The sequence below is a fragment of the Mus pahari genome, chromosome 17 (genome assembly GCF_900095145.1).
Source record: "Mus pahari chromosome 17, PAHARI_EIJ_v1.1, whole genome shotgun sequence".
In the NCBI taxonomy this organism is placed as follows: Eukaryota; Metazoa; Chordata; class Mammalia; order Rodentia; family Muridae; genus Mus; species Mus pahari.
In genome coordinates this window covers 3,592,610-3,604,679 of record NC_034606.1, presented here as the reverse complement: position 1 = coordinate 3,604,679, position 12,070 = coordinate 3,592,610, and the positions used below count along the sequence as shown (strand labels likewise).

At 45.4% G+C, this 12,070-nt stretch overlaps 1 protein-coding gene across 1 annotated transcript in view; it reads left to right on the top strand.

Moving 5' to 3' along the window:
- The first annotated feature begins 4,810 nt into the window (after positions 1 to 4,810).
- Positions 4,811 to 12,070, top strand: part of Pabpc1 (poly(A) binding protein cytoplasmic 1) — a 13,999-nt gene continuing 6,739 nt past the window's right edge. The window contains exons 1-4 of the mRNA XM_021216205.1: positions 4,811 to 5,470; positions 7,816 to 8,009; positions 8,199 to 8,314; positions 10,825 to 10,964. Coding sequence (XP_021071864.1) covers positions 5,278 to 5,470; positions 7,816 to 8,009; positions 8,199 to 8,314; positions 10,825 to 10,964 — 643 coding nt within the window. The 5' untranslated portion in view covers positions 4,811 to 5,277. The remainder of the gene's footprint in view (positions 5,471 to 7,815; positions 8,010 to 8,198; positions 8,315 to 10,824; positions 10,965 to 12,070) is intronic.

The window sequence follows — 12,070 nt, the reverse complement described above, 5'->3', positions numbered from 1 at the left end:
TGTGTGTGTGTGTGTGTGTGTGTGTGTGTGTGTGTGTGAGAGAGAGAGAGAGAGAGAGAGACAGAGAAGACAGGGAGATAGGGAGGTTGTGTGGTTGTCCTGAAGGGAGTTAGAGCGTAGTAGGATCACCATTGTCTTCAGTTGTTGAGGTTCATTCCGTAGTCCTTACTTGCCTCTGCTTGCCTGCCTGTCTACTAAAAGTCTTTCTGGGCAGTGGTGGTGCAAGCCTTTAATCTTAGCATTTGGGAGTCACAGCTAGACAGATCTCTGAGTTCAAGGACAGCCTGATATATAGAGCAAGTTCTGGGACAGACAGGGTAACAGAGAAACCCTGTCTCAAAACAAAACAAAGCCTATTCATTACCTTCATGCCTAGAACCAAGAGCCCAGGCAGCATTTTAGAATGTGGCTCCTACAGCAGCTAGCTGCTACTAGATATCAGATGGGAGAGCGGGCCAGAGCCTCCGGTGTGCACAGTCCTAGGCTAACAAGTTGAATATCTCCCTAGCAACTTATTTTGCATGATTAAATAAAATCTGGCTGGCCTTCTTGGGGCTAGGTAAAACAAAACACCAAATCCATAACTTTGGATTTGCCAAGCTTCATGTTAGGATGAGAGATACAGATAAACATGGCATATACTCCTTTTGGAGCATATTAGAGTTTTATTTCAGGAGGCAGCTAGTGAACAATTTAAAGTAGGAAATGCAATGTCAGGAGGAGTACCAGCCCAGGCTGATGGTCAGGCAGGACTGCTGGAGAAGAGAGAGATGCTGTGGGTCTTCTGGGGACTGGATGTGTGACAGAAGCCAAGAAAATGTTACAAAGAGACAAGAGAACAGACAACTTCTGCAAATGTTGAGTCTAATGGGTCTGAAAAAGACCCTGGGTTTGTCAGGCCACAGTGGGATCTTTAGCAACTGTTGGCAGGGCAGTTTGAGTGAGGTGAAGAGAGCAATGCTGTAGTGGGTTAAGGAATCAAGGGGAGATTTATAAAGTATATGGAAATGAAAGGCTCAGGAGGGGCCATCTAGATGGCTTAGCCTTGAAAGGTGCTTACCACTAAGTCTCTCAGAACCCACAAGGGGAAGGAGAGAACTGACCCATGCAAGGTGTCCTCTGATTTACACACACACACAAACACAAACACACACAGACACACACACGCACACACACATGCACACAAACACACATACACACACGCATGCACACACGCACACACACACAAACACACACACACAAACACACACATGCACACACACAAACACACACAGACAGACACACAGACACACGCACACACACACAGAGACACACACACGCACACACACACGCACACACACAGACACACGCACACACACACACACAGACACAGACACACACACGCACACACACACACACACACACACGTTACTGTAAAATCTAAGAATGTTGGCTATGAACAGAAAGTGAATGGAAGATGGTTTTTGTTTTGTTAAAAAAGATACTAAACTGTGTGGGACCAGCAGGTTAGAGGTGAGAGATAAGTGATCAGAGGCCTCAGTTTACAAACCACTCAGGTAAGCAACAGTTGCCATCATCCCTGGATAAAAACAAAGCTCTCGATTGAGGTCCAAATCCTCCCTACTTTCAATGGGGTGGATTCTAATTCCCTTGTGTCTCTCCTAGCTATCTTTTTCAAGGAAGTCTCTGCTTCTAGATTTCTTTGCACAATTATCCCTCCTTAGAGTAGACACTGGCATCCATTTAATGTCAATAACTGCAGAGGCTTAGGAGTCCTAAATTATTAGCTCTCTTTCCAAAGAACTAATGTTCAGCCAGGTGTGGTTGTGTATGACTTTAACTCCAGCACTCTGGAGCAGAGGCAGATTGACATCTTTGAGTTCGAAGCCAGTCTGGTCTAGTGAAGTCCAGCACAGGCAGGGCTACATAGACACATCTTGTCTTTGAAATATATATATTAATGTGGGAAGAAAGACTGTTTCTAGAATGCTTTTTCTCTCCACCATCCAGAGCATCCATTTCCTGTACCAAGCTATCCTGAAAGCTGAATTACTAATTGGACTTAGCCACATGGAAGTCTGTACAAAATGGATCTGCAGCAAAAACATGTTTTAACAGTTATTTCTGGAGGAAAATGAAGGGAGCTATAGAACACTCAGCCCCATCCAAGTTAGTGCTTGCTAAATGCTTGCTCTCTGACAAAGCAGACCATTTTTTTCCCTACTTCTGCCATTTACAATCATGCCTTCATGGGGTCCATTAGAAGACATATGCTAGAGAGATGGCTTAGTGGTTAGCAGCACTTGCTGCTCTCCCAAAGAACCTGAGTTTGAATTCCAGGACCCACACTAGGCAGCTGGCACCCAAATCTAACTCCAGCTCCAGGAAATCTGATACCCTTGTCTGACCTCTGTGAGCATCATTCATGTGTGGCATACACTCATAAACACATACTTTTTAAAAAAAATTTTTAAAGATAATCTTTCCTTCTAAGAGGGTATGTTAAAAACAGTAGTAAAGGTAGTGATTATACCTGGTTCTAACTTTTGCTGCCATCTTTGCAAGTTATTGGACACAAGTCCCCTTGCATTATTACAATGGTCTTATGTCCATGTCCTTGGAATGTGTGCTCAGAGGACTATTGCAAGAGTTGGTTCTTCCCTCCCATCCTGTTGGGCCTGGGGAATCCAACTCAGGTCAGGCATGGCAATAAGCACCTTCACCCACTGAGTTATACAGACAGCCTTCTCAAAGGCCTCTTCCGTTTTCATTTTGTTTTATATTGCTCTTTGCTTAGGAGCTTAAGTACTAAAATGATGCCGTTTTCTTTTAAACACAATGGGATTTTCACTCTTATTTTGAAGAAACATTTTAGAATAGTAATATCCCACCTGATAAAAGTGCTGGGATTGGATATTCACTGAACCTTTAGCGTTTATATTTATGGCGACCAGAAAAACCATTAACGCCCCGAGGATAAGAACTTGGTTTCGTTATCTTTATTTTAGGGTGCCCAGCACACGATGAACATTCAGTGACTATACTAATGGATTGATTTTGTTGTTGTTGTTTTTTTTGAGACAGGGTTTCTCTGTGTAGCCCTGGCTGTCCTGGAACTCACTTTGTAGACCAGGCTGGCCTTGAAGTCAGAAATCTATCTGCCTCTGCCTCCCAAGTGCTGGGATTAAAAGTGTGTGCCACCATGCCCAGCATGGATTGATTTTTAACTAAGCTCCTAGTAGGCTGAACAGTGTTTTTGTTGTTGTTGTTGTTTTTTTTTTTTTTTTGATAAACTATTGTTTTAACTAGAGCCTTATTTGAGTAGATAGATTTAGATTGCATAGTATAATGTGTCTTCCTAAAGAACAGCCTTAAACGATACTCATGTGTTAAGCATATAGCATATTTTTCAAAATTATCTTCCATCAATATGGGTGGGGAGGTGAGAATAGGGGGAGTGGGGACAGCATCTGTGTAACTCTCTGGACTTAAATTCTAACTAAATGAGAAGAAGAGTTATAACTAATTTACACTAGGCAATAGGCTAGATCATTGAACTGAAGAGCTGAGCAGTCATTTAACTTCTGACACCATTAATGGTAAAAATAGTACTATTTGCTTCACTTCCCACACATCACCGTCAAAAGATGTTTAGTTTATAAAGGACTTCAAAAACTGCAGAAACCTACTAAAGTGGAGTTTTTGTGTTGATGTAATGTCATTTCTACGAGTCAATATATTTGTGACTATCAATCATTTATTTTAATCCCCAAACCCTGGCATCCAAGAGCTAGATTAGGTGGCCCCTCCTGCCTGTCCAAAGCTGGGTTAAAGGCGTGAGCACCACGCCTGGTGAAGTGGGTTAAAAGCGTGGCCACCACGCCTGGTAAAGCAGGCTATCCAGGCTTGTTTGGGTAAGAGTGACAGATACAGAGTAATTGTGAGAAACGCATACTTTAAAGGGAAAAAAACCCCATTTTTCTCGAGTCCTTTTTACCACTGTAAAAACTGTAGGAAGCGGCTCAGTGATTCCAACAGAACGTCTTAAGCGCCAGACTCCCAACAGCCCTATGCCCTCCCCTCCCCCTTGTCCAGGGCCGCGGACCCGTGCTGGGTCACGCCCGGGACGGTTGGGGTCCGGTTGAGGTCAGCCAGCCCGCGGCCGTTGAGAACTCCAGCTCCCGGCAGGCACCGCTTCCGCGGCCCACGCGCGTGGCGGCGCTGCCCGCTGGGACTCGTAGTGCGGTCCGGGTAGGAGAACCGGGCAGTTACCCTGCCTCCTTCCGCGCACACCTAGGAAACCCGGCCGGCGAGGCTCACGCCCGCCCACCCGTTTCCAGCGCCGCTCAGGGAGGGGAGCTAGCGGAGCAGAACCTCAGCCACTGCGGAGGGAAGAGGCCGCCACCAGTCGCGCACGTGGGGGGCGGTTGGCGCCCAGAAACCCGGAAGCCCCGCGCGCCGCCCACCCGCCGCGCTGACGGGTTAACGCTCTTTCGGGCGGGGGCGGGGCGTTGCGCGAGGGGCGTGACCAGCGGCCGCGCCGAGACCGCCCACTGGCCGCCCCGCCCTTTCCTGGCTTTGCGCAGCGGGAAGTCGGCCCCTGGCTGTGGCGCCTGCGCAGAAGCCCCGCCCCGCCTCGGCCCCAACCCCCACGCCCGCCGCAGCCGCTGCCGCCGCCACCTCTCCCTTCCTCTGCGCTTTCCTCCGCCTCCTCCGGCGCCGTCGCTCGCGTAGGGCCCTGGCGTCAGACGCGCGTGGGCGGGGCGAGTGCGGCGGGGGGTATAAGTAGAGGGTGCAGGAGGCGGTGCTTCCCCTTCTCCCCGGCGGTTAGTGCTGAGAGTGCGGAGTGTGTGCTCCGGGCTCGGAACACACATTTATTATTAAAAAATCCAAAAAAAATCTAAAAAATCCTTTGAAAAAACCCAAAAAAAATTTACAAAAAATCCGCGTCTCCCCCGCCGGAGACTTTTATTTTTTTTTCTTCCTCTTTTATAAAATAACCCGGTGAAGCAGCCGAGACCGACCCGCCCGCCCGCGGCCCCGCAGCTCCAAGCAGGAACCCAGAGACCGAGGCCTTCCTGCCGCCCGGACCCAGCACCGCCAGCCTCGCTCCCCCGGTTCCACGGCCGTTGAGTACGCGTCGATTCCGGTTGAATTTTGTCCCTCTGCGCTCGCCCCCGCTCCCCTCCCCCCGGCTCCGTCCCCCGGCCCCGCACTCGCTCTCCTCTTCTCACGGGAAAGGTCGCGGCCTGCGGCCCCGCGGGCAGCCGTGCCGAGATGAACCCCAGCGCCCCCAGCTACCCCATGGCCTCTCTGTACGTGGGGGACCTGCACCCCGACGTGACCGAGGCGATGCTCTATGAGAAGTTCAGCCCCGCAGGGCCCATCCTCTCCATCCGGGTCTGCAGGGACATGATCACCCGCCGCTCCTTGGGCTACGCGTACGTGAACTTCCAGCAGCCGGCGGACGGTGAGCGGCAGGCCGGAGGGTGGCGGGCGGCCATGCGGCCGGGGCGGCGGGCCTAGCGGGGCGGGCGAGGGGGCGGGAGGGCACGGCGCCGCAGCCCCTCGCGGGCCGGCACTTCCTCCTCTGCGACCATTTTCTCGCCGTCGGTCGCTCTCAAACTTTAGGGCGATGACGCGCCGGGAGGGTGGTTGAGATAGCCTTCACCGCGCTCCCGCCACAAGCTGTGGGATTCGGGGGTTTCGAGTCCCCTCCTGGAGCGGTGGGTGGAGGTACCCCTCCATCCCCTGCCCTGGCCCGGCACTCGGGCCGGGGAGGAAGTACGATTCGGTGTTGGGAAATACCACGTGTTGAACCCTGTAACCTCACAGGCCCAAGGCCTGTTCCTGCCGGTGGCTCAATCGCTGGGAGGAGCCCAAGGCTTTAGAAGAAAGTTCAATAGGGTGATGCCTGGTGGTGGTGGTCCTCAGGGTCGTAAGCTCGTTCTTGATAGCACATCCCTGACCTGTGGACCCGGAAAGGCATCTTAGACCATACACAGTTGCTTGAGGTTTTCCCTGGATGAAGTATTTTCTGTCTTTAACCGTGCCGTGGAGGAGGGGATGGGGAAGACTCTAGGGCACCAGACTCCTTGGCTCATTTTCAAACTAATTAGATCTTAAGTTTAATAGAAGTGGCTATTTAATGTATACATACGTATATATTTTTTTCTAAGATAGCACCCGTGGTTATGAATTTTAAACATGTTGACTAGTTTTGGTCCTAAATATTAGGGTAACCTGGATCAAATTATGCTGTTAGTAGCATCGAACTAAGGAAAGCTTTTTTGATTTTTCTTTCGTAAAGTGGTTCAGAATATCCATGAATCTTGGGCAATAATTGAGAAGTAACACATTGAGTTTATAAGTTTTAAGTTTGACAATTCACTGAAACAGAAATCTAAGAATCAGATAAGGTCTATGGCCTGTTGGGTTTTTAAATCTAGATGACCCTGACTTTTAAGTCAGCTGTCTGGGTTTTATTTTAGTAAGGAAGGCTGGAGTTACAGAGTGATCACTAGATTAAAGGCAAGATTTGGAGCGTCTTAAGTGGGGTAAGCCAGAAGTTGTAGAAGTGTACTGCAGATGGCCTGCCCTTTGCTAAGGGGCACTTTTAGTGTCACTTCATTGCAGCTTTCAACCCGGGCAGGTGACAGGTGACTGAATGTGTAAGGTAAAGGAAGGTAACTTGGGATAGAGTAACCAGAACTTCTGTGAAAAGAAAACTTGAAAGACTTGAAACTTAGTGGTTTTCTTTTTTAATCCAGAAACATCCAGTTTTTAGAAGTCCTAGGATTTAAAAAGCTGAACCTCAAATTGCCATGGTTATAGTTAACTTTATACATTTGTGTCAGTGGACCAATATTCCAACTGCTCAGAATCTTGCCTCTTCTTCCATTTATTTTGTGGCTGTATGTTCAGTGTTCCATCTTCCCAATTTTTTTTTTTTTAAACCAGCTTTTTCCTTTTTACAGTATTTTCTTACGTACTGCAGTAATGGACTGGGGTTCTGCTAGTGACCACCAGTATTCAGTTTTGTAGGGAGATGTGACTCATTAAAAAAACCCAAGCTCAAGCAAAGTCAGCAGGGCCAGGGGTGCTTAGGAGGTGTGGCCAACTGATACTGAGCTGGCTGCTGCTGGTCACTATGCTCTAGGAACTAGAAATTTCATTTACAGAGAAGTGGGTGGTGGGGGACTGTGGTTTCTGCACTTAAACCCAGCACGTGTGTTTGTTGAGTTCTTGGCTAGCCTGGACTACATGAGTTCCAGGAAAGCCAAAGCTACACAGTTAGACCTTATCTCAAAGAAAAAGAAAGGAAAAGATGGCTGAAAAACTTGTTCTGTCAGTAACCTCACTAGTGAGATTTCAGCTTTGCTTCAGGTGTTCATGTGGACTGCTTCCCCCTCGAAGGTCTCATCTCTTTACTTAATGATAGTAATTTTTCATTTAAGACAGATAATGGGTACATGGCAGAGGTCGTTGGACTCCAGGCCAGCCTGGGCTACATAGAGATCCTGTATCCAAAATAGTTTCAACTTTAGCATTTCTTTTCTAGTACACGTATACAAGTATTCAGTCTTTTTTGGGGCCTTGGAATTATATAGGATGGGTTTTCTGTTGTGAAGCATGACTATCCAAAAAGAAGTGAAATAAATTGTTCATTACAATGATTAAGACTTGACTTGTTAAAGAGGAAGTTGAGCTGAGGCCACATGGCTATCCTTTTACTCCTTGTCACTGGTAATTTTATACAAAGTGGCTAATGAGGTGTTAGAAGTGATACTTACTCTGAAAATGTGTCTCTCCTAGCGGAACGTGCTTTGGACACCATGAATTTTGATGTTATAAAGGGCAAGCCAGTACGCATCATGTGGTCTCAGCGTGATCCATCACTTCGCAAAAGTGGAGTAGGCAACATATTCATTAAAAATTTGGACAAATCCATCGACAATAAAGCACTATATGATACATTTTCTGCATTTGGTAACATCCTTTCATGTAAGGTAAGCTAAGATATAACAGGTTAGTATTTGCAGTGTTGTGCTACTTTTAGATTTGGAAGTGACATTTGTGCTGTCTGTTAATACTGTCATTATTTCTGAAGCTCCTGGGATTAGGTGGCTGACACTTGTACAAAGTAGAAAAGCAATGGCAAGCAGTAAAGAGTGAGTAAAGAGTCTGTTTCACTCTAGGTGGTTTGCGATGAAAATGGCTCCAAGGGCTATGGATTTGTACATTTTGAAACACAGGAAGCAGCTGAAAGAGCTATTGAAAAAATGAATGGGATGCTTCTAAATGATCGTAAAGTGTAAGTATATCTGTTTACAGTGCATACGGTCAGTCTGCTTTTAAAAGTTATCCATCAGTTTAAAATACAGTGAACTAGAGCTGGACTTAGTAGCATGTCTTTATTAATCCCAGCACTTGAGAGGTAGAAGTGGAGGCAGGCAGATCTCTGTAAGATCTTTGAGACCCACCTTGTCTACATAGGTTAGAACAGCCAGGCCTACATACTGAAACTGTCTCAAAAAATGTAACTGGGTTAGTATGTGCCTGTAGTCATCACTTGAGAGTTAGAGACAGAGGGTCTGTGAATTCAAGGCCAACCTAGCTAGGCTACATGAGAAACTAAGTGTGTGTATACATACATATAGCACTGACTCATATTTGCTGTTTCATAATCATTCATGATCAATCATGTCAGTCGCTCATCATAGAAACCCAAAATGAACCAGGTAAAAAGAAACCGGGTAAAACTAAGGAACTAATTCATCAGCCTATTTCATTCATGTTTAGGGAAGCTAGCTAAAGAAATGATGCATAGGTGTTGTAAGAAGACACCCAGCAGTCTGAATTCAGAGCTCACTGGTGGTTTCCATTAATCTTTTCTGAAGTATTGTTCTCTTAACCTGAAATAAACTTGTTTAACACAAGTTAAAAACTGGCAAATGACACTGAAAATTAAAAGGCTGTTGTCAGTAGAGATCTTTTTTTGTTTGTTTGTTTGAGACAGGGTTTCTTTGTGTAACCCTGGCTGTCCTGGAACTCACTGTAGACAAGGCTGGTCTGGAACTTAATAGATTTGCCTGCCTCTGTCGCTGAGTGCTGCGATTAATGGTGTGTTACCATCACAGCTGAATCTGCAGATTGATTTGTCTTAATCTGGGAAAATTGAGCTCTGGGAGAATTGTGCCCATGTATTAAGTATATATAAGGTCACGTATTAAGTGATCTGAGAGTTGTTGATGTGTAAACTCCAGTGGTGGCATGACAAATTCCACCTCTGTGGTAGCATATTCCTGTAATTCCTGCTCTTTAGAAGCTCAGGCAGAAAGATCACAGGTTGAAGACCAACCTGAAGTTACATTGATCTGGTTTCATAAACGGAAAAGGAAAACCCCACCCCAGGGTTTTTCTAGATCTGGCTGTACTTGAACTCTGTACATTATTCTGGCCTCAACCTCGGGTCCACCTGCTTCTCTGCCTTCCAAGTGTTGGGCTTAAAGACATGCACCACCTCCCAACTCTTTTTCTTTTTTTCTCGAGACAAGGTTTCTCTGTAGCCCTGGCTGTCCTGGAACTCACTCTGTAGACCAGGCTGGCCTCGAACTCAGAAATCTGCCTGTCTCTGCCTCCCGAGTGCTGGGATTAAAGGTGTGCGCAACCATGCCCAGCTTATACTCATTTATAAAGTGAAGGGAAATGCTGATCTCAGATATAGAAATAGGAGAACTGCAAAGTTCTTGCAGTTCAGCAGTTTTAAAATTTGACAAATAAGATTTTTGGCATATTTGATTTTCTGGTAGAGGTGCTTAGCTAATAGAGCCTACAAATACTGAAATCCAAGACTATAGCCCCAACTTGTAATCACAATGGAAAACTTGATGGCAGCGCTTTAGTAAATTAAAAGATGTCTATACTGTACTGGCAAGATCCAAGTAAAGATTTGGTCACTGGCCTAAGTGTATAATGAGGAGGCGCCACACTAGAGCAGTTTACATCAGACACTTTCCCGTCCCTTTGAACTGCGGTTTTTGGTGACTACCATAAAGACATAGTAAGTTAAAGCATTACTTAGTTTGGTCTACAAGGAAATCCTCTGGAGGTTTTTTGCCAAACTACATGAAGAAGCCCATGATTTTGAGTATTAAAAAAAAAAAATCTATGTTTTCGGTGCTTTTGAACAGAGTAAGAACCCTTGAAGTTGATTTTGATTTTTGTATTCTTTGTATTGATTTGAAGTTTGTATTATTTTTGGGGTTTATTATTGTGTCATTTGATTTAATACTGTGGAAGACTTGAGTTTTAGTGTTATGTTGATAATACTGCAGTTAGACCAAGCTCTTGTATTAGTAGAGAGAATTGAGAATTTCTGTTCAAGGAGATGGTACAATGTCGGACCATTCTGAAACAGGAAGAAGAGCATGTATGTAGGGCTCTTGGGCACAGAACAGTTACTTCTGTAGACAGGAGAGAACCCTTTAACCCTGGGCTAACTAGATGAAATGTGCATTGAAAGAAAACTCTTCCTTTGTAATTATCCATACATTGTTGTTTTTTTTTTTTTTTTTTGGTTTTTCGAGACAGGGTTTCTCTGTGTAGCCCTGGCTGTCCTGGAACTCACTCTGTAGACCAGGCTGGCCTCAAACTCAGAAATCCGCCTGCCTCTGCCTCCCAAGTGCTGGGATTAAGGGCGTGCGCCACCACGCCTGGCTGATACATTGTTTTTTAAAATTTATTCAGTGAAGACATTTTTATTTTGTGATAAATTTTGTAAACCATCAGCCTTCATCTGAACTTTATGAAACATTTTACTAGGTTTGTTGGACGATTTAAATCTCGGAAGGAACGAGAAGCAGAACTTGGAGCCAGGGCAAAGGAGTTCACCAATGTTTACGTCAAGAATTTGGGAGAAGACATGGATGATGAGCGCCTCAAGGAACTCTTTGGCAAGTTTGGTAATGTGTCAAAGTTAAATCTTTACACTTAGAGTAATTGTCTAAAGTTAATGACTCATATTTGACTAGTAAGTCAACACTTGATTTGATTTGGATTAGGCTATAGTTCACTGCACAACAGTAATATGCAAGTGGAATGCTATGCAGTGACCAACACAAGGTGTGGGTGGCTGAGGAGCTTACAGGGCTTGCCGCGTTAAGATACTTTGAATGCAGACATTAGTGTAGAGTTAGGCGGATGATGTCGGAGATCTCAGGACTGGAGTAAAAGATGAAGTCAGAGTTTGTAGGTGATTTCCTTCCTTTTTGTTGAACCTAGGAATGGCCTTTTTGTTTAGTTTTATCTAATTCTGTATTATATTTAATATCATAAAGCTGTGTTGAGCTTAAAGACAGGACCTCAGAGTTGTAGCTCTGGCAGGCACACAGTTCCCAGGAGATGACTCCTGGAATTAAAGGCACAAAGCACCACCACGCAGGCTGAGTCCTCTTAAGCAAAAGGAGTTTTGATTATGCACAATTGTGTAAGATGGCAGTCATGTTTTTGCACCTCATTCAAGTTTCTCTTGTATGTCACCTGTCTTGCATCTGAGAGTTTTAAAATAAAAAGCATTTTTTGGTAGTAAGGGGTGGGTCTCTGGCCCTTGGACTTAACTCTATGTATATACAAGGTTGGACTTGAGAGATCTACCAGCTGCCTCCCAGAGGCTAAGATTGGATTATTTTTATTTATTTTATTTTATTTTATTTTTAAAAAGACTTACACCACCTCTTGTACAGCCTGGCTGTAGACCACTGTGTTGCTAAGACGTTACAGCTAAGGGGGCTTACAGTCTAAGGTGTATCCATGACCGTCTTGGCAGAGAACATGGTGGCAGGTAGCCATGGCAGTGGAACAGCAGCTGAGAGCTTACTTGTTACAACAACCACAAAGCAGTTAGGTAGCTGGATTGGTATGGGTCTTTTGAAACCTCAAAGCCCACTGGGTCCCCAACTGGGGACCAAGTATTGAAATGTGTGTGGGCCATCACTCAACTAGTTTTTTCTGTGCCTGAGCCTGCTTATGATCTTTTTGTTGTTGTTGTTGGGTTTGTTTTTTTTTTTTT